The following is a 22,961-nucleotide window of genomic DNA, read 5'->3' as shown; positions in this document are numbered from 1 at the left end:
CACTCAATTTCTACCTTCATTTAGTAGCTTTACAAGTAACTCTTTGGAGTTTGGCTTTTTTTTCAATCTTTCATTATCATTAGACGTTGAAGAGACTTTGAATCTCAACAATTACTAATACGAATTCTTCGTCCCGATTGGTCAGCCGATGATTAAAGCTTTTATTGCCACAATGACAGCTTGTGTTACGTACTTGACGCTGATTGGCTGGACTATGATTAGAGCGATTGCCGCGACGCTTCTTTCCTTCACGCTGATTGGTCGACCGATGATTAAGGCTTTTGTCGCGCTTTTTCCTTCACGCTGATTGGTCGGCCAATGATTAAAGCGATTGCCGCTAAGAGGTCTTGGCGTTGAATGGCCAGACGATGAAAGCTGTTGCCGCAGTCACTTGTAGATGAGCGAACAAAGAAAGCGAACAATATTCTGAAGAGAAAGACGTTCTTTTAAAAACGGGGAGAGATTGGGGATCGGAGGCGGGGGGGGGGGTGGTGCTGTCAGTTAAAGTTAGGTAACGGGCGAGAAAGATATTAGCCTATGATGGGGATGAATGTATTAAAAAGATTTAATTTCATATTTGATTTATATTTTAACATTAAAAACAGTTTTACATGTAGATCAATTCAATGTCATACTTTATTTGCCTATATACATGTCAGTAAAAATGTTGACGGGATCACAATCATAACATAAGATGACATCAGAAAGCACATATCTAGCTCTATCACTTAACAATATATTGTGACACCAAAACGATTTCCTTTCCTGTATTCTTCTAATGAGTTGGGTTTTTGCGGGGGAGGGGGGGTTGTTTGGTTATGTTTTACGAAAAAATAGAATAAGCTGTTTTGGGCTTTATTGTGAAAGGTCATTATTCATTTCATTCAAATCATTTGAAACTTCGAAGTGAAGTTTGTCACAGACGCATCTTTATACCTTTTTTAATGTTTTCAATATTTTATTGAAAGGTATATCGATAGGTCTTGGGTAGAATCCGTTTAATAACGAAAGAAAACATTGGGGTCTCTATACAGGCCATCTGATATAATTCCAATTTGACTCTTTTCCTGTTCTCGTATTGTCCTATATTTCCATATGTAGGTATTTCATGTAGGCTCTATATACATAACTTTTTGAATATATCGCTCTATCTCATTTCGGGGATCATTGATAATGTTAGGTTTTTTTAATTCATGAACATATTTATCAAAATTAATGTAAATACCGCCGAAGTTGAACTTTCAATCAATAAAATTTAAGGACTCGCAGACGATTGTGGATCAATATTCCTGTACATTACAACAATTTACATGGGTAAATGGAATCAGATGTTGAAGGCTTGAGCCCCTCCCTTTCCCTCCCTAGTCACCCCCCCCCCCCCCCAAAAAAACGGAAAATTATTTGTGTTTCTTTTTTTTTTACATAGTTACCCCCCCCCCCTCCCATCAGGCCCCTGATTTTTTTTCTTAGATACTCCCCTTCTATGTACATGCATATCTTTTAACCCCGTAAATCTGATTATAGAAACATTGGAAAAACATAACGGAAGCGTATGATGGCGAACGGAAACGTGGAAGAGGATCGAAGAGAATGGGGTAACACAGCGGCGAAAAGAGATTATTCGCGGGCCAGCGTGGTGCGTTGTATTCCCCTCATCATATCATGCTCATTGAGCAAAATAGAATGCGGACCTGTATTCCTTTCCAACCGGTCCCGTTAGGATGCGGTGATTAGAGAGAGGGACTGGCTTGTCATTCATTGACTCGGGACAGCAGAGGCTGTCAAATCCAAAGTGACATTTGTCACAAAGAATGATGGTCAAACTATTGCAGTTAAGTGTCAATAGGTCTGTCCTGTCATCAAATTTCGACATAAAAATCTGAATGTCAGGGGCAAAACAAAAATGTATGCATAATATTCATGATGGATTATCATTATTCTTATTATCTTACTACAAAATTTCTACTTGTGCGTAATGAAAATGACTTTAAGACAAAATCTTTATTGAGAGTTAAGTTATTTTCTTCAATCTTTTAAGATCAAGATGTTAACGTTAAATGGATGAACAAGTACTTTCAAGACGCGCTGTTCCTTCGCTCTGATTGGATGATATCTCAAAACACTGTGGCCCATATTCTGAAGTCGGGTTTAACTTAAACTCAGGTTTAAAGTTGGGTTTAAGTATGGAGAGCCAATTGTTGCATAAATCACTAACAGTAGAGATATCATACTTAAGCTCATTTGACTCTCAAATCATTCATAATATTGTCTAGGAAGTATGAAAAGATTATTGTCTTCACCATCAATGAATCAGGAAAGAGCACAGTAAACATAGGAAACATACAACTTAATAAAAAAAATGTTGATACTTTTGGCTTTCCATTTTTAAACCACAACTTTAAACCTGAGTTTAAGTTAAACCTGACTTCAGAATACGGGCCTGTGAGTTTAACTTTAAAGGGCAAGTTCACCACAACAAAACCTTGATTTGAATAAAAGGGGAAAATCTAACTCGCATACCACTGAAAATTATATCAAAATCGAATGTAAAATAAGAAAGTTATGACACTTAAGTTTCGCTTAATTTCACAACAGTTATATGCACATCCTGGTCGGTATTCAAATGAGGGGACTGATGACATCACTCACTATTTCTTATGTATTAAATGAAATGTGAAATATTCTAATTTTCTCTTCATTGTCTTGTGAAACGAACTTTTTTTCCTTCCTGAGCATGTGGAATTACCATTGTTATAACAATTTATGGTTCAGTTAAGTTGGTCCTTTATGTCAAATTGGTAAAATTGATTATTGTATAATTAAAACAATTAAAAAAAAATGAATAGTGAGTGATGGACATCATCGACTCTCTCATTGCATGTCACTGAGTTGTGCATGTAAATGTTTTGTGAAAAATAAGCGAAACTTTAAAATGGCACAACTTTCGTATTTATATCCGATTTCGATGAAATTTTCAGCATTATGCCTGTTTGATTTATTGATTAAAATCTACATTTATCTGAGGGTAGACTTGACCTTTAATGATCCGTTCCTTTGTATATTACTCGTTGATATGATAATGCAATATTAACATGATTGATATATAAGTCAGTTTGTTTTCAGCCAGTATATTGAAGAAAAAAAAATAATGTATGCATCATTTTCATAATGGATTATGGTTATTCTTATATTTTACTACCACATTTCTACTTTTGCATCTTTATTGAGAGTTAAATTATTTTCTTCAATCTTTCAGTATCAAGACGTTGAATGGACTAACAATTACTCTTAAGACGCGCTGTTCCTTCGCTCTGATTGGATGGGCGATGATTAAAGCTCTTGCCGCATTGTTTCGTTCTTCACGCTGATTTACCGGCCAATGATTAAAGTGAATGCCGCCGCGAGGTCTTGGCGTTGAATGGCCGGACAATGATGAAAGTTTTTGCCGCAGTCAAGCGAGCGAACAATACGTTCAGGGAGAATGGGCATTCTTTTTTTCTCTCAATAGGAAGGTGGGCGGTGGAGGATGTCAATCAAAGTTATATAGGAAGACACCCAAAAGAGAAATCAGCCTTTATCAGTAATGGTCTTATAATACTTATAATTATGTCTTTAAAATAATTCATTTCAGTATCATAATTGCCTAGAATGGTGGAATTAGATTTATCAGCAATTATGTCTTCATAATATGTTTTTGCTATCTTTCGCGATTATTTAAAAAAAAAACAGTGATACAATATCCATCATTTATCCATTATAGGCATTTAATAGACATCTTTATTTATGGAAACAGATGAAGTTAACTTAAGTTACTTAACTTCTCAATTATGGAGACGATTAAATGAAATGACTCTATTCAAATCTTTTTGTAAACGGTCGCTGTCATTGCATTGGAACAATTTAAATATTTGATGTGAATTTCGTCACAGACATATTTATCTTCATGCATTTTACTGTCATTTGAAAAGTGTAAACGATAGCCCTTGTCCCAACCCTAATAGTGACGAATGCTAGGTTGAAGTGTGTTTAAACATGTAATGTGAAAAGAAGATCTATTTTCTTATGAGAATTGTAAATGTTCGTGAGAGCAAATAATATAAACTTTGGAAAGTAAAATCGAAGACATCGTGTCATTATCATGCAAAAAACCCAAACAATTAAGAAAAATTCATTTCATAATCAATTCTTTGCGAAATTCTCTTAAATATACATTGATTTCTTTAATTGATAACAAAATCAAACAAGCTAGTGTAGACCTATCAGGGGTGTGAGAGTTCAGATTTTTATCTGATTTCAGATTTTGTTTTGTTTTGATTTTCATCTTAATTTCAGCTTATTTTTGGCCTTCCTCTGTACAAAAAGTATGGGAGCTCTTTCTATTTCAGACTTTTTCAACACTCTTCAGTTTTTTTTTCAGATCTTTTTATTTGTGACCACTCACACCCCTGACCTATTTCGTTAATAAATGGGAAGAAATTGAGTGAAATAAAGAGATACTTGATGAGATAATCCGTCTTGCAGCTCCAAAAAGCTAAACTGGAATCAACTTTGCAATATGTCGTGAAAGATTGATGTCATTGTGAAGATAATACAATGATAGAATGTATTCCTTTACTTTAAATTGTATTTGGATTTTTTAAGGAGAACTTATTTCAGTAAGTATATAAGACTTGAATACATAACGGTAGATCTTACAGTCTTATAATGATGGCAAACGGAAACGTGGAATGGGATAGAAGAAAACTAACACCCAATGGACTGCGATTATACGCATGGAGCCCCAATATTGTCTCCGTTTGAAAAGGAAAGAATACGGACCAGTAATCCATTCCTACCGGACCCGTTAGGCGCGCTGATGTGTAAGGATCCGATAGCTATTCACAAATCTAGAAGCGTGCCAGTCTGCCAGACTATCAAATTAAAAGTGACATTTGTCAAAAAAATACCGTTCTTCTTTATTTCACAGTACACTTAACATTTATCGAGTACGAAAAGAAATAAGGGTCGGTTATGATTTTTGTTTATAAGTTTGGCGTCTTTAATTAAAGTTTAAAGAGAAAGTCCACCCCAACAAAAATTTGAATGGAATAAAAGGGGGAAATCAGCAAGCTCAACTCTGAAAATTTCATCAAAATCGGAAAAGAAAAAGAACCACCTATCTTAAAGGTATACTCCGGTCTGAAGATATTTGTATTTAAATAAAAATACAGTAAAACTCACAAAGCAAAATGCTGATAAGTTCACCAAAATCGGATAAGGAATAACAAAGTTATTGAATTTTAAAGATTTGCATCATTCCGGTGAAGTTCTAGACATGTCTTCATGAATATTCAATGAGCAAACTGATGATGTCATATCCTCACTTGATCTTTTGTATTTAATTGTATGAAATTAGGTTTATTTTTTTTTTTTCCTTTAAGAACCAAAAATATTGGAATAACAACTGATTAAGTGCATTAGATATTCATTGCTACAACTTATTCCATTACAAGGGAGACATGTCAGTCACACATTGTATGAAAAATGAAACTATTTTCACGTAATAAATAACATGAGAAAAAGGAAAGTGGGGATAATGACATCTGTCCATCTAATGAATATTCATATAACCGTTTTCACAATTATATTGCTAAACTTTGAAATTCAATAACTTCGCTATTTATAATCAGATTTTGATGAAATTTTAAGCATTTTGCTCAATTAATTTTCCTCTATTTATTGAGGTATAAATGATTTCAGCCTGGAGCATCCCTTTAAACAGTATTTATTCTTTTTTTTTAATTCGTCTATTTACCTATATATTATTTTAGATTTTAATTGTGTGCGTGCTTTGTTTATTATTGGTTCAAGTTTAAAGGGTATGTCTATGGGAAGCCCAAATATCACAACTTTTGTTATACCCAATATTATTACTTTTATGGTGGTCATTTCTAATTCTTAAACGGTGAATACAATATTCGGAATGTCCAATGAGTTAAATCATTTAACATTATCCAGTTAAAGATTGGTGTCACATTATTTTGGTTATTCATAGTCAAACCGCTGACTAAGTTAAATGAGCTCAAAATATAGGGTCCAGTCACCATAATCTGTTTTCATCAGCAGCATAATTAAATTTATAGATATGTATTCCTTAAAATACTGAAATTTAGATTCTTTTTTTTATTTGACATTGATCAGCCATACTTTTGTATAAGCATCGAAGCATCGTAAGGGTAATCATCATTATTATGTATTCCTGAAAATACTGAAATTGATATTCTTTCATTCTTTTTATTTTTGTTTTATTTGACATTGATCAGCCGTACACATTATATCGAGTTTGTATTAAGCATCGATGCATTAATCATCATTATTCTTTCATAACAAATTTGTTACCTTTACATACAGAAAATAGCTGCTTAACAAACTATTAATAGAGGATAAGCTTTTTGGTCATTAAAATTGGCGTTGAATGGCAATAGAAATCTGAATGATGAACTATTTGGATCATTCATTCTGATTGGCTAGTCGATGATTAAAGCTTATGCCGCGACGTTATACCTTCTCGCTGAATGGTCGGCTAATGATTAAAGCTCCTGCCGCCGAGTTTCTCTCGCTCTGATTGGCCAAACAATGATTAAAGCAAGTACCGCGGTCATTTGGGTTCGCGCTTTAGGTGAGGGAACAAAGAAAGAGAACAATAGGTTGCCTTTTGCGTTTAAGCAACTTTTTGGTAAAAACAGAAAACCTTTGCCACTATATAGGAGACCGCCCTCTGTCTAATTGTTTTGAAGTAATATTTTCATTCACTTTAGATTATATAATAAAGTGAAACAATATGAATTGACAAACAGATTCATAATTATTCATAATAGAACCAAACAGTTATACATTAACCAATCACAACTCATGAAATAAAACTGCACAGGATGAAAATTATATGATGACCCGATTCGACCAAGAATGATGTTCGATAAAGTATAATTTATTTTGTTTTATTTTTTGTCCCCCCTTAGCATTAGCTCCACTCTATCTTTTCATCCAGCTTCTTTACATATTAATTACTCTGACTTATCTCTCTCTTTCCCTCTCGCTTTTCACCTCTTGGCATTTAAATAAAATTACTTAAAAAATGAACTTTTGACAATGTATATTATACATGAAAATAATTTGATAATGTTTATCTGAGTCTGATAGTTTGAAATGAGTTATATCATGATCAATTTTTAAACAATATAGATTTTGCTTACAATAATTATATAAAAATGATCGCGTTCAATTAAAGAATATGATATAAACTGAATAAAAGAAAAACGTAGAAATCGTATCATTATCATAAAAGATCTGTTAAAAAATATTTTATGATTGAGTATGTGCAAAATTCTCTTCAATTCATTGATTTCCCTCAATGATAACTTTTGATATCAAAATCAACAAGTTGGTAGATGACCTATTTCGTTAACAAAATGTGAAGAAATGGAATGGAAATAAAGAGTCAATTCCGTTTACATATCATATTAGAGCCGTTTGTCGTTTGAATCATAGAAGAAAATCTTATTTCAGAAATGTTTATATTGAACGACTTGAATATATAACGGTAGATCTTATTTCCAATCTTAATGATAGCTAACGGAAACGAGGAATGATATCAAAGAAAACTAACACCCAAATGGACTGCGATTATTCGCATGGAGCCCCAATATTGTCTCCGTTTGAAAAGGAAAGAATACGGACCAGTCATCCATTCCTATACCGGACCCGTTAGGCGCGCTGATGCGTAGGGATCCGTTAGCTATTCATAAATCTAGAAGCGTGCCAGTCTGCCAGACTATCAAATTAAAAGTGACATTTGTCAAAAAAATACCGTTCTTCTTTTATTTCACAGTACACTTAACATTTATTTTATCGAGTACGAAATAAATTAAGTGTTGTTTTTTTAAGTTTGCGTTCTTAAAGGGAAAGTCCACCCCAACATTAATTTGAATGGAATAAAAAGGGAAATATCAAAAAGTTCAACGCTGAAAATTTCATCAAAATCGGACGGAAGATAACGAATGCCATAACTTTCGTCGTTTTGATTGAAAATATCGACTTTAAACTTGTTTGATTTTGTCTCATTTTATTTAGTACAACCTTCGGTTGGCATGCAGGTTATATGAGGTCGGTTTTCCTTTAAGTTGCAAAAGTAAACTTATATTACATAGTTGATGATTACACCAATATTGTAAAACTGCTCGTAATTATAAAAGTATCAATCACTCACACAACCACGCACCCTCGCCCCCTTCCCCCAAAAAAGAACCACCTTTTTTTAAACAGTATTTTTTTTTTTTTTAACTTGTCTATTTTACCTTTTATACATTCTTTTAAATCTTTATTATGTATACGTTCTTTGCTTATTATCACAACTTTATTTATACCTACAGTGTATATTGCTTTTCTAATTATTACTTTTACGGTGGTCATTCTAATTCTTAAACGGTGAATACAACTATATTGCCATTGTTAACGTGTGTATACGTTGTAATCAAGATGTCCAAGTGAGTTAAATCATTGAACATCTACAGACAGTTCAAGATTATGGTCACATTATTTTGGGTATTCATTATCAAATCGCTGACTAAGGGATCTCAAAACAGGGGCCAGTCACCATAATCTGTGTTTATCAGCAGCATGATTACTATTGTTAATTTTGTATAAATATGTTTTCCTGAAAATACTGCAATTATGAATCTTTATATTTATTTTGCTTTGATCAGCCGTACGCTTATGATGAGTTTATATTAAGCATCGCTGCACCGTAAGGACAATCATCATTATTCTTTCATAACAAATTTATACTTTTACATAAAGAAAATAGCTGCTTAACAAACTCATTATTAATAGAAGATAAGCTTTTTGGTTATTAAAATTGGCATTAAATTGTGATAAAAACCTGAATGATTACCTATTGCGAGCCTTCGTTCTGATTGGCTAGTTGATGATTAAAGCTTATATGCCGCGACGTTCCCTTCTCGCTGATTGGACGGCTCGTGATTAAAGCTATACCGCGAGGCTTCCTTCGCGCTGAGTGGCTGGAAAATGATCAAAGCTCTTGCCGCAGAGTTTCTTTCGCTCTGATTTGCCAAACAATGATTAAAGCAAATACCGCGGTCATTTATGTTCTTGCTGTAGGTGAGGGAACAAAGGAAGAGAACAATGGGTTCAAGGAGGAAGGGATTTGCCTTTTGACTGTGGTAGGGGTGCGTTTCCGCCAAAGATGGTTAAAAAAAAACAAGAAAATTTTCGGCGCACGAAGCCCTCCTTTATTTTGTTTTGCAATAATAAAGGCAGATAATCATAATAATACCAAAAAATTATACATTATCCATTCAAATTACACTTCAGAATGAAAATGATAAGGTGACCCGATTCGACCAAGAATGATGATCGGTGAAACATAGTTTATTTTGTTTTATTACTAATGTTCCCCTTTTAAATCCACATTTGCCTTTTATCGAGTTTCTTTACATCTTATTTACTCTACCCCCCCCCTTTCTCTGTCCCCATCTCCTTCTCCATTTTCACCTCGTGCACCATAAAATAATAGAATTAACTGTACTGGCACATTTATGATCTGTTTACAATTGGGTAATAAATTTGCTAAATTGGATAATAATAGCCCAGAATGTATATATGTTTTACCAACATACATTACCCAACACAGTGGACAGGACTATGTTTCCCAACATTTTAAGTATGTAGAGATTTATGCCACTATTGGCTATCCATATATAGTTAAACCATTCAAACCAGAGTTTAAATTAAACCCGACTTCAGAATAATATGTTTATTATAGAAAATGATATAAACTGAATAAAAGAAACAACATAGATATCGTACCGTTATCTGTTCAGAATATTTTTCAGAACTTGTTTTCATAACTGATTATGTGCAAAATTTTCTTCAATACATTCATTTCCTTTATTGATTACAAAATCAACAAGTTGGAAGAGCAAAAATGGGAACAAAGAGTTAATACTACTGGTAATATTAGGGCCGTTTGAATTTTAAAAGATATTCTTATTTCAGGAATGTATATAATGAATTCATGACTTGAATATAACGGGAGATCTTGTTTACAATCTTAATGTTAGCCATTAAAAACGGAAATGTGGAATGGGATATAACGCCCAATGGATCTGCGATTATGTAGCCCAAAATCCCCGTTTGAATAGCTATATAAGAATGCATGCGGACCTGTAATCCATTCCTACCGGTCCCGTTAGGCGCGCCAATGTGTAGGGATCCGATAGCGGGAAAGCGTGTCAGACTATCTAATGAAAAGTGACATTAATTTTGTCGAAAGCACTGTTACTTTTATTGATCATTATACCCAAAACATTATCGAGTACGATAACATCAAGTACGAAAATCAATAAGGGTTCAACCCCCTTTTTTTAAGTTTGTGTCTTTAAATGGGAAGTCCACCCCAACCAAATTTCATTTGAATGAAAAAAAAAAAGGGGGGGGGGGTCAACAAGCCCAACGCCGAAAATGTCATAAAAATCGGATGTATAAAGTGAAATTCTAAAATGCCATAACTGTCTTCACTTTGATAGGAGATTTCGGCGTTAAGCTTGTTGGACTTCTTCTTTCTGTTGTTAGGTTTAATTCCCTTTAAATTGCAAAGCTCTAAAACATCTGTGTGAACTTTCTTCGTGATTTACCCATAAACAGTATTTTCATAAAATGAAAAATAATGATACAAAGTGCTTTATTGTAATACTAGAACAAAACAAGAAAAAATATATTCGAATAAGCTGGATGTATCTCCATCGATTAAGATAACCTAAATGCATTAAGTGCATTAAGTTTTTTTGAAATTATGAACAATATAAAAATCCTTTCTGAATGTTTTTATTTAAAAAATGTTTATCGGCATATATTAACAATATGTGCATAATTAATTCCACCTGGTACTCTAAAGATAAAACCCTGCAAAGTTGAGTTATTTTAACTTCATAAAGGATTATCATTTATATTTCTCGAAATCAGCTAAATCCGACATTGGGCGTCCTAGTGAGAATTGCTTGATTAAAAATTTGAAACACTTGAGTGTTTGAGACCTTTGTATCTTCTAACAATTACGAATTATTATTTTGATTTCCATTATAATTTCCTCTTTGCATATTAAAATAATAACATATATATCATCAGTGTCATGCATAATGCACTACGATTATTCAGTCGCAGGCCCGTATTCTGACCTCGGGTTTAAATTAAACCCTGGTTTGAACTATGGAAAGCCAATATAGGGCACAAATCCATAACAGTTCACATCCAATAATATTAACTCATAATTATGACACCCAGATTGTCTGGGAATGATAACTGAAGTATTTTGAAATATTTTTCTTCGTTATGAGAGCAAAATGAAATTAAATATAGCAAACATAAGAAATATACAATATAAACAGAGTTGGTTTTTTTTTTGGCTCCCCATAACTTTAGCATAGAGTTAGACCGTGGTCTAGTTAAACCTGACTTCATTGTGTTGAAATTGTTTTAGCGTCGTAAACATCCAATACATATTAAGGATTATAATTACTGTTTTCTAAATTTTCATCAAACTATATATCTTCACAACAATTTTCTTTGAGGCGTAAACTCTTTTGTTTTGATATCTCATGGACATATAATAGACTTTGAATGGATATTCAAATCGTTGAAATTGAAAGCGATAAAGATTTTTAAAGCCCCCGTCTTGATTGGCCGGCTGATGATTAAAGCCTTATCGCCGCAGTCGGTTCCAGGCTTCGTTCTGATTGGCTGGTCGATGATTAAAGCTCGTGCCGCGAAGATGTCTTTGCGCTGATTGGCTGGGCAATGATTAAAGCTCTCGCCGCTGTCAATGGAAATCGCCAGCGAGCGAACAAAGGAAAAAAAAAAAACAAAAAAAAAAAACAAAAAAAAAAAAAAAAAAAAAAAAGGAAGTGAAAAATAGTGAACAATAAATAGTAAAGGCTGTTGTCTTGACCAAAGTATGGCGCTGTAGGAAGATATCCCGCGTGTGCACAATATTATAATATTGTATTATAAAAGTAGCTTGAATTAATGTGCATAATGATATTGGTACATAATACTAGTACTTCATTTCCTGATTTAGACAATTCCATAAATCACTTTATTGATTACTCTAGATTAAGAGTGAGCCATCTCATTCAGTCACAGCCCCCAGCAAGGAAAGTGCCCTCAAGTTTGTACTTTTGTACATTTTGTACATTTATTTATCAGAAAGTACACTGTAAAAAATATTAGGTAGAATTTTAACAAGCACGAGGGTAATCATGTGTCCAGCCAATTTTGGGCAGTATTTTACCCATTGTGCGAAGCATATTGACCATTGAGGTTAAAAAATAAGCAGCAATTATACTTCAGAATGGAAAAAAATTATATCACACTAGATAAATAAAAATGCCCAATGTTGGTTGGACACATAATTACCCTCATGGATCATTTTTACCCAATATTTTTTTGAGGGTATAATATGCATTATTATACTAAGAGAATCCGATTTTAATGAGTTCATTTAATTATCTATACAAGTAAAACAAAATTAATGGAAATAACTATTGTAGTAAAATGTGTCAAATTGCATTATTCGTTTAACCATGTTAACTATAAGCGATCGATGTTTCAAAATCTCGGGTGATTCCTGTCTGACCTAAAATCGGCCATTATGATTAGAGCATTAGCTGCAGAAAAAAAATGTTTAGAACCTGAATGAAACAATTTCTTTAACAACAATAATAGAGATACATTTGAAATATATTTTTAATTGGTGTCACCTGGGGAGCGTTTCATGAAAGGACTTGTCGGACGTTTTATCCGACAAGTCCCATTTTATCCGACAGTTACCATAGTAACAGTACCTCTCAGTCAATCAACATCAGAGAAAGATGTCAGATCTGACAACTTGTCGGATGAAAATGTTGATGAAACACTCCCCTGGTGGTACTTTTGGTAAAAATATTCGGAGGCAATAAAGAAATGTTGAAATATCTTTATTTCAACATTTTAGATCCCCAATTTATTAACAATATCAGTAAAGTAAGTAAAGCAATATTCATAGACAAGTCAAGTACACAATAAACAAAATTAAATATTGGTGTTTGTTTGCATTCTCATCGATTAAAATATGTTGGCTTGCATTGGAATAACGGTACGGCTTTCGTGTATGCTCGTGTAAATACCAAGGAACGGAATAGAACAGAGCTTGAATCATGTTCTTTGGAGCGCTGCATGTGACACCGTTATCAATACTCCTTCCTGCACCGAGTTGGGCAGTTATGGACACAGTCATAATCGGGCCCGTTAGGCGTTAATCTCATGGTTATTCATTGAGGATACAGTATAGCGAAGTAAAATTTAATCTTATCAGAGTCAAATTAGAATCAATTTCTGTTATCATTGTCATAACATTTTGAGACTCTATACAAATTATTAACATGCTGAAAAGTAAATTTGCAATGTAGCCATGTAAAAGCATTGTCTCTCGATCATCGAAAAAAAAAGGAATGGGTTTGTTTTTAATATAGGCGACCCCCCCCCCCCTCTCTCTCTCTCTCTCTCTCTCTCTCTCTCTCTTCCTTTCTTTCTCTGTTTACCCGAAGGGTTCGGCACCGGAATATTTTGAAAGGTTAAACATTTTATATTTCCATTTTCAAAAATGTTCTTTCTTCGCTTTCACTCCCTTTCTCTTTCAATATTTTCTTTCATCATGTTCATCACACATACACAATCATAAACGCGGCATCGCCCCTGATAAAAGTTGTTTTCGGCAAATACTTTCTTCAGTATTGACATAGAATTCTTAAATAGTAATCGAACAAAACAGATGTTAGTAAAATTATCTGTGCTATAATAATTACATACCTGTCCCTAAACTTATAAACAATATCAAAACACTCATACTAAACGTTTTTATGATAGAGTGAAGACTGAATTTCCTTAGATGTTGCCTATATTATTTCCGAAGCGTTCATTTAGTATCGGGAACCTGCAATCTTTTCTCAATCAAACATACAAATATAATTCGTGTGACTATAAAAATAATAAATTCCTCTTCTGCATGACATCATAGTGATATTAAATGGTTTTGATATACGGAACAAGCAAAACCGTGAATTGAATTATATACTTTCTACTTGATAAACAATATTGACCAGCCTACAACTCACGACTATAATAGGGGAAGTTGAATATTTAAATTATATATATATATATATTTTTTTTTAACTCGATATCAATAAATACAAAAGACCGTTGTTTTGATTATTTTATTCATATTAATGTGATAACACTCAGAATGACAAATTTATATATCATACATTCGGTATCATTATTATCCATGATTGAATATTGTAATGATGGCATGTTGATTTTTTTTTCTTTTGTAAACAAAATGTTCGTAGCCTATATGAGTGATGAAGTTATTGAATAAAATTACAAATTACAATCGGATTTTTATTCTTATTCATCTGTGGGGTGTCATTAGTACTCTTCTTACAAAATAGCTTGAGAGGTTAGGGGAATAGATTTTAAGTGCATGACTTTCCTGTCTTTGAGAGCGGAAACATGGTTAAGCCGTATTATGGGATGGCTGCTATCATGGTGTTACTCCATTGTTCAGTTGAAATGGCCCGCGATTGGTCCAAAAGTTTTCAATAGACCCGGACCCTCGGCCAATTAGAATTAAGGCTGGCCATCAAGCAGCTTTGACCGTTCGCAGCGACCGCTCCGCATTATCACATTCCGTTTTGGTCGAGTTAACATCACTGCTGATTGATTCGCGCTTCCTCGCAAAGTTATTTGTCCCGCTTCATTTCGTCAAAATCTAAATAAAGATGCCTGCCGCTGTTGTTACGGTCCGCTGGCTTCAACCACCCCGCTACCGCGGCATGGAAGAGACGGTCTCTCGTAGTCGAGTTCGACAACGAGGTCATCTCAGTGTGGGTGAAGAGGTTCGAGTTCGCTACAAACGTAGCTACTACAAGGCAGAGATCATTGATAATGGTGGTGAGTTCGAACACTAAAACTGAAATTACATTTAAAGAAAAAGCAATGGAAAAAGGTCAAATCTTGTCAGAGTTTAGGCTCCATATTAATACATGCAATTTGATATCTTTTGACAACTTTTCAGAATTTATTCTAATTCAAAAATTTATACTCTATTTCAAGTATTACGTGATGGTGATATACTATGAGATCTTCTGCTATAATACTTCACCAATTCGATCCACTGTGATATGATATATTATAATTTTAATTAAACTACTTTATAGAAGATTTCAAAAGATTATATAGGAAGATGATGTTTCTAATTGTGTTTGATTCTTGTATTTATTAGTCTCAATCTGAAGATATTGAAATATTTAGACGATGTCTCTCATAAGTTTTTTTTTCTTTTCACTGTTTTTCAGAAGTGTCCTCCACCGAGCCAGCCGACCACAGTCTTCCCGTCGAGACTCACAGCCCTGCATCCTCTACCGGCTCCTCTCTACATTCTCCTGCTCCAGCGATATCTCCGTCATCACCATCACTGCTCGACGCCGATGACGTCCTGTTTCTAGAGCGAGATGCGATTCACCTGGTCTCGCCTGTCTCCGACTTTTCCGTCGCAGACGCTGTGGAGATGATTGACCTCGACGCTGATTTCGACGCATACGACAGCGACATATCCCTAAGCGACGGCGATGACTTCGAGGCCATGCCCACCTTCATGACTCTCGAGGAATCAGACGCGGCCATCTTGAGGCACGCCCAGCGGTTGATTGACCGTCGCATCGGATCGCGTCCCGGAGCCATCGACCCGACCAACCCGAGACCGTCCCCCGATGTCCACACGTGCTCATCACGTGACAGGATTGATTATGTCACGTCAAGGATCGAGGGTGTCATCAAGAGCGCTGAGGACGCCGTCAGAAGCACCGAGGCCTGTTTTCTGTACCTGTCGGACCTGCCGATGACTGCCCTACAGCGGTTGCATGCTAGCATTACCTTCTCTATGAGGTGCATCGATGACGAACTCTTGCCCATGGTTGAGTCGTTTACTGCCATCCTTCTGCGCGAGGACATGCCTTGTCTTCGGTGCCTTGTCGACTTGGGCAAGACGGCCCGGAGGTGTCACTATGTCAGAGATGACCTGATTGTCTTCAAGTGTGTGGCTTCAGGACAGATTCGCTGCTGTGAAGAGTGAACTGTTGAGATTGAAAATTTTCCTGTTATCTCTGGATAGAATATACCCTCATATGAATAATGGACTATGTTTCTTTGAAATGTTTCTTAGAAATAACGGACTAAGTTTGTCAAGAAGTCTTCTGAACAATATAATGGAAAATAATTTTTTTTTCCAGAAATGAAATCATGTAACATGCATGTACTTATGCTTGTGCCATTTAGTTGTGTATGTTAATGATGCCATTGTTTTGTAAATATTTTTTTTTTCCTGTGTATGAAATGAAATAAAGTTGGTTGAAAAATATCGTAATTGTGTGGATTTTTTCCATTATCTTTTGTGTGTCACAAATAGTTCTAAATTGTGAAATCTTATTCCTTTTAAGGATTTTATATTTTTAGAGTTATCAAGTCGAGAGGGTTGAATATGATGATGTTGATGTAGTTTCTGTCCGTGAACTATACACTTAAAAATAATTTTAAACAATGCTGTTTACTATGAATCGCGCATCAGTTGTTTAAAGATTTTTAACACTTGTTTAAACTTGTTAAACGAATACTGTGCGACTCTCATAGTAAACAGCGTTGTTTAAATTATTTTTAACATAAGAGACATGACTTTCTTCAAAGAGGAATTGAGTTAGATAAGTCAATGAAGTTTGAACTTTGGGTAAAAGTGTGTTTGCACGGTTGTGGGTTGTTTTAGTTGACCATGTGTTTTGAATGCTCTGGTGGTGAATGGTTGTTGTGCTTCCAAAAATCTTTTTAAAATAGGTGTATTGATGAAGTCGGAGTTGTGAGAAATTCTATTGGATGTATGTTTCTGCGGCCCGTTGCAGAAAGGGTTGCAATCAATCGAAACTCTAAAAATCATGCGCAACTTGATATTCAACCAATCAACAGCGCGCATTTTGGACTTGCGATTGAATATTTTGACTTGCATTTAAACGCAACTCTTTCTGCAACGGACCACAGATGACTGATTTAATTTCAGTTAATGAAAAACTTGCCCTCAAATCTGATTGGTGTTTAGGCTTGAGATGTTTAAAGGACAAGTCCACCCCAACAAAAAAGTTAATTTGAATAAAAAGAGAAAAATCCAACTAGCATAATGCTGAAAATTTCACCCAAATCGGATGTAAAAATAAAGTTATGATATTTTAAAATGTTGCTTAATTTCACAAAACAGTTATATGCACATACCGGTTGGTATGCAAATGAGGGAACTGGTGACATCACTCACTCACTATTTCTTTTGTATTTCATTATATGAAATACGAAATATTCTAATTTTCTCCGCATTGTCCTGTGGAACAAAGTTTTATTTCTCCCTGGACATGTGGAATTAACATTTTATGGTTCAGTCAAGTTGGTCCTTATTGTCAAATCTGTAAAAATTGAAATATTGTATAATTCAAACAATAAAAACAAAAGAAATAGTGAATGAGTGACCTCATCGATTCTTTCATTTGCATGTGACTAAATTGTGCATGTAACTATTTTGTGACGAATAGCGAAACTTTGAAATGTCATTACTTTCTTATTTTGCATCCGATTTTGATGAAATGTTCAGCATTGTGCTTGTCTGTTTTTTTCTCTATCAATTAAAATCAACATTTTTCTGAGATGGACTTGACCTTTAAGGGATTTTCAATCATTGTGGTCATTCAAAGTTCATTTATTCTTACTGTACTTTGAATAATCCCGAGAATATACCGTTGGATTCTTTAGGTGCCTATAAAGCATTTCCCTTGTTTCTAAACCCCTCGTCTCCACCCCCTCTCTTTCTTTATCATTCATTTTTCTGTACCATTTTCCTTTTTTTTTCTTCTACAATGTATTTCCCGTTTAAAAAAAATTCCCCGTTACCTCAATTAGATGGATGATATTATAAAAAAGCTTAATAATTTTAAGTGCTATTTCTACCAACTTAATATTTGATTGAATGATTCTTTTTTTTTAACGAATATTTATCATTCTTCCTTACAATATTCGCACTTTCTCTCAATTTTCTAAATTATATATCTGAATATCATTTGCTTTCCTCTGCTCTCAAGTATCCATTTGTTTTATCTGTTTTTCGTAAATATACATATATAGTTTTTCTTGAACATTCTTATTCTCTCCGTTCTTTCTCCCAACCCATTCTCTCTTTCCCTTCCCCCTTTCATATCTTTGTTATCGATATATTTCCCCTGCTTTCATGATAATCGTTTCTTCCTATTTATCTTTATTTTTGGGGGGGTCCTCTACCCCTCCACTAGCTCCCCTTCTCTTCGTTTTCTTCCTTTTCTTCCGCAAACTGTATATAGCCTATTTACAATATGTCGATTCTCTCTAACTTTTCTTCCCCTTTATCTAAAATATCCCTTTTTACGCCAATCCTTTCTCTTGAATGCTATCCACCCTCTTAACCCCTATTTTTCTCTTCCTTTGCTCATTTTCTGGAATTTTAATTCGGTTTGCCTGGATGATATTCACCCCCATGTTCTGGCGGTGGGGGTATAGGTATTTTTGCGATATAATGCCCCCCCCCCTCAAAAATGTATTTAGTATTCTCGCACATCGTTGATATTCCTTTCAATAGCATTTCTGTAGACCAATTTGGTTTGGATACTTTGTCTTGGTAATCTCGAAACAGGGGCTTCAAGTATTACAAAAAAATAGTAATTCATGGACTGACATAGCAGTGTAAATTGCACGACACATTGATAATGTTTGGGTTTTTTCTGTGGATCATCAATAATGCTTGGTTTTCTCTTATTGTAGAGGAAGTACTAAAAAGGTAGTAATAAAATGATAATTTTTAAATAAATAGATTAAAATTGGAAATAAGTGATATTTTTGCTGCTTGTTTGCTCATCAATCTGTTCACGATTCATTTATTGATCATTGTCATTATCCTACATCATCAATGACTGCAGCCAATTTCACATTCCAAAAGACGTAGAGATAAAAACCTATAAAAGTCTCTAACTGTCGTATTGTTTTGTTTATTTTTCTTCAGACTATCCCCTTATCCGCTTCTTCCATTTTTCACCTGGGACCCATTGATAAAACTTTTGCCATAGAAATACTCTGGTAAATAAACAAAAACTATTTTTATGGCAAAAGTTTTATGCAACAGGTCTCTGCCTGGTATCCTTCGTAAAACAATTAATTTCAACAAGAAAATAGAAAAGCATATTAGTAAAAGAAGGTTTTGTTTTAATTTTGCTGTAAACATATTAAGACATTTTCTAACAATATGATAATCTGTCATCTTACGATGAATTATATAGCTTTCAACAAAAGAATGATAAGTATAAAAGACGAATGGCCGATTTACTTAAATTACAATAGCTCAGTCCACTGGCGTGCAGCTTAGGGCTTGGGGGCTCTGCCCCCCCCAAAAAAAAAAATGTTATTCCGAATGAAAATTGTAGAGATTAATGCCGACAAGGGGCGTTGACGGAAAAGATATGTTTTTAGATTTTTTTTATAATATGTCAATATTTGTCACTAACTTCATAGTGAACATTCTCGACATAATAGCGTCCGGGATGGATTTGATTGTAATTGGATTTCATGATTTTCATCAACGTGTTCATGTCTCAAAACAAAATAGCCTTCGGTAGCCATAAAAGTATAACAAAACAAATGCTTTCGGTTGATGTTTTCAAAGATAGAGTCTTACAATGGGATGGCCGTTTAAGAATGATATTTCAATCAAATGCAATTGTATATTATGTTAATTTCTATTAACTGGGAATTCCAAATCGCTTATAAAAAAATATTATTATGGAAGGAGGGGGCATCTCCGATTAATTAACAGAAATTCGGAGTTATTTTGTTTTCATATAAAAGATAATCATATAGCGCATACAGAATCACCAAATCGTATTTTAAGTGTCATATGAAATAATACAGTTCAATAAAAAAAATAATGATAATTCAAACACACAAACTGTTGACAAGCGTACTGCATTTTTAAGCGAAAAGTAAGGTTTAAATCATTGAGAGAGCAAAAAAAAGCATGCACACACACAGTATATAACAAATAACCAAAATTATATCAATCGTAAATAGTAATTTTATGCTCGATATGTTAGATTCATTGACGTACAGAGAGTGGTCATATAAATGATACGTAATGGTGATAGGGGAATATGAGGTTCTTTCACCGAGTTCTTCAAAGATGGTCAAATATTAGTATAATTCCTAATTATATTTTTCTTTGCATTTGATGTTAGGAAAGGAGAAAAGAGACCACCTCTCTTGTATTCGTTTTTTAAACGCTTTCTTTAGTTTGCCTCTTTGATTTTATTGGAAACCATTATTAGAGTTTAAACTTGATTTTATAAACGACAATAGGATTAAACAATATAATTTTAAATCAATCCATAGAATGCTACCAAGTAAGGCAATCTTTGCAAATGGAAAAATGAAAATGATATTTTATGTATTCTTTGTAAAGTTCCAGAAACCAGTATTCATATCCTTTTTACCTGTCAAGTGGTAACAGTATTTTGGAAAATTGTTTCTAAATTAATAGATGCCTTGTTCGATGTAAAGATTGTTTTGAACGAAAAAAAAATATCCTGATAGGTCATGAAAAAAAAACAGAAATTAATGTGGTTAACCTTATTTTATTTTTTTTCACAATTTGTAATCTATAGGAATTATATCAGAAAATGATTTGGAAACGACAAGCATATGACTCATGCTTTATATTTTATGAAAGATCTAAAGGTAGAAATTCGAAGTTATTTAAGAAGAAGTGTAATCAGAAGAGACTTATGTGACTTTTGTATAAAACGATTGTAAATATATGAACAAAATGAAGTCCCTCTTGTGAGTATAAAGAGAAAAAATACATTTTTCTGTGCGAGAAAATTGAATTGTTGCGATGTGCTTATGTAATTATTCAATTATTGTATGAATGAAACGTTTCCTTTTTTTTAATTATTGTATCATTCACCAATATGGACTGATTGGGTTTGTTCCTGAAATTCCCCTATTACGGCGTTTCTATTGTTGATGATTGACGGGCCAACGTAGGCCGATTTTTTATATACACTGATCGTGCGCGGTACCCTTTGACCTATTATTTTCGACCACTTACCGGGTTGGAGCGCTGTGATTGGACGGCGGTGCGTGGCTTTAATCATCGCCCCGCCAATCAGCATGGTTGCCTTTTATCATATGCCGCTCAGAAACCAAACCAAGTTAAGCGTTATAGAAAAAGCGGGATGCGGGACCCCCCCCCCCCTCCCCCGCCACGATAGATAGAGATGGAACTATAACTGCCAAGAATGACATAATTATAATTAATCAAAACTTGTACACTTCGGGCCCGTAACATTGTTATTCAAGGAAAAGAAATATACTACGTTGTAGTTACATGTAATGTCAACACCAGGTCACATCGTCACATTAAATAAAAAGACTTTCGACTATTTTTGATTGACGAATCATAGGCCTTCCTATATCACCTATTAATAATACACTCATCAAATATACATCTCAAAATTTGATTACAGTTATTTGTTCTTTCATCCCCCCCCCCCGGCCCCCGGCAAATACCTTGTTGATTAATAATTTCACCTTATTTAATCTATTGTACTTAGCCGAATATGCCTCCGTTCTTGTATTTAGCTTTTATTATTGTTTATAATATAATTTTGTCTTCAGACATTTTTATTTTTATGTACTATCTTGATCTTTCTGATATTCTCTTTCTTTTCCTCTCGTCTTCCCCTTTCTTTTTTTGTCTCTTTCTTTTCTTGCTCTAAAAGTTTTTCGTTAAAATTCTGATCATAATATTATTATGGGTATCAATATTATTGTATTGTAGACATAGTGCTCTTGAAAGGATTGATTATCTGTAGGTGAAATTGTGTCCGACCATTGAAAATAGTCTAATTAATTAAACAAGATTTAATAGTATTGATTTGACAATTTCTGTCGGTGTGACATACCAATGCGTCGGCTATTTCAACAATCCCTTTTTTAGAGTGTGTAATAGTGGTATTGAACTATAATAATTATTATTACTATTTATATTATTTATTTATTCACTTCAATTGCATTGACTATGGCAGCTCATCTGCAACCGGTGTTTCTCCATGATAATATCATTTAACATTCTTCAAATGGCAACGTATTTAGACAAAATATTTTAATTTATGCTCGATTGTGTTCGATTCATTGACATACAGAGACTGGTCATGTAAATGATAAGTTATTGTGATAGGGGGAGGTTCTTCACCGAGTTCTTCAAAGATGGTCGAAAAATCAGCATAATTCTAAATTTCTCAAGATATTTCTAAAATAATTTTTTGGTGAAAAAGTGGATTGTTGTGATGCATGTGCTTATGCAATATTCAATTAATGTATGAATGAATCGTTTCCTTTTCTGACTGTATACAGACCGCTGAAGTTCCTCATGGTGTTTCTATTGTTGATTGACAGGTCGACGTAGGCCGAATCATTCCGTCCATTGTTCATGCGCGGTGCCCTTTGACCTATTCTTTTCGGCCACTTACCGAGTTGGAGCGCTGTGATTGGACAGCGGTGCGTGGCTTTAATCATCGCCCGGCCAATCAGCGTGAAAACCATTCATCATATGCCGCTCATAAACCAAGCCAAGTTAGCGTTTGGTACAAGGTGTAAAAAAGGCTAAAAGTTGGATGCGGACCCCCCCCCCCCCCCCACACACACACGCACACAGAAAATGATTACGTATGAAATATGTTGGCATAATGATAACTATTCAAAGA

The 22,961-nt window shown here is 34.2% G+C and overlaps 1 protein-coding gene across 2 annotated transcripts; it reads left to right on the top strand.

Annotated features, from left to right (window-relative positions):
* The first annotated feature begins 14,760 nt into the window (after positions 1-14,760).
* On the top strand, positions 14,761-16,456 carry LOC129260451 (uncharacterized). 2 transcript variants are annotated; one of them, XM_064099388.1, is made up of 2 exons: positions 14,761-15,042; positions 15,450-16,456. In XM_064099388.1, the coding sequence occupies exons 1-2, from the start codon at positions 14,871-14,873 to the stop codon at positions 16,220-16,222; spliced, it is 945 nt and encodes a 314-aa protein (XP_063955458.1). In that variant the 5' UTR covers positions 14,761-14,870; the 3' UTR covers positions 16,223-16,456. The 2 variants fall into 2 exon arrangements, with proteins under 2 accessions (XP_063955458.1, XP_054754403.2); XM_054898428.2 differs by having other exon boundaries at positions 15,447-16,453.
* Positions 16,457-22,961: the final 6,505 nt, after the last annotated feature.

Source organism: Lytechinus pictus, chromosome 5 (assembly GCF_037042905.1).
Source record: "Lytechinus pictus isolate F3 Inbred chromosome 5, Lp3.0, whole genome shotgun sequence".
Classification (NCBI taxonomy): Eukaryota; Metazoa; Echinodermata; class Echinoidea; order Temnopleuroida; family Toxopneustidae; genus Lytechinus; species Lytechinus pictus.
The sequence above is the reverse complement of the archived record's forward strand: the minus strand, read 5'-3'. Positions and strand labels throughout refer to the sequence as shown.

Coding starts and splice junctions, on each gene's coding strand:
- LOC129260451 (XM_054898428.2), top strand. CDS start 14,871: ATGCCTGCCGCTGTTGTTACGGTCCGCTGGCTTCAACCACCCCGCTAC. Junction 15,043..15,446: donor AGAGATCATTGATAATGGTG/GTGAGTTCGAAC, acceptor ACTGTTTTTCAG/AAGTGTCCTCCACCGAGCCA.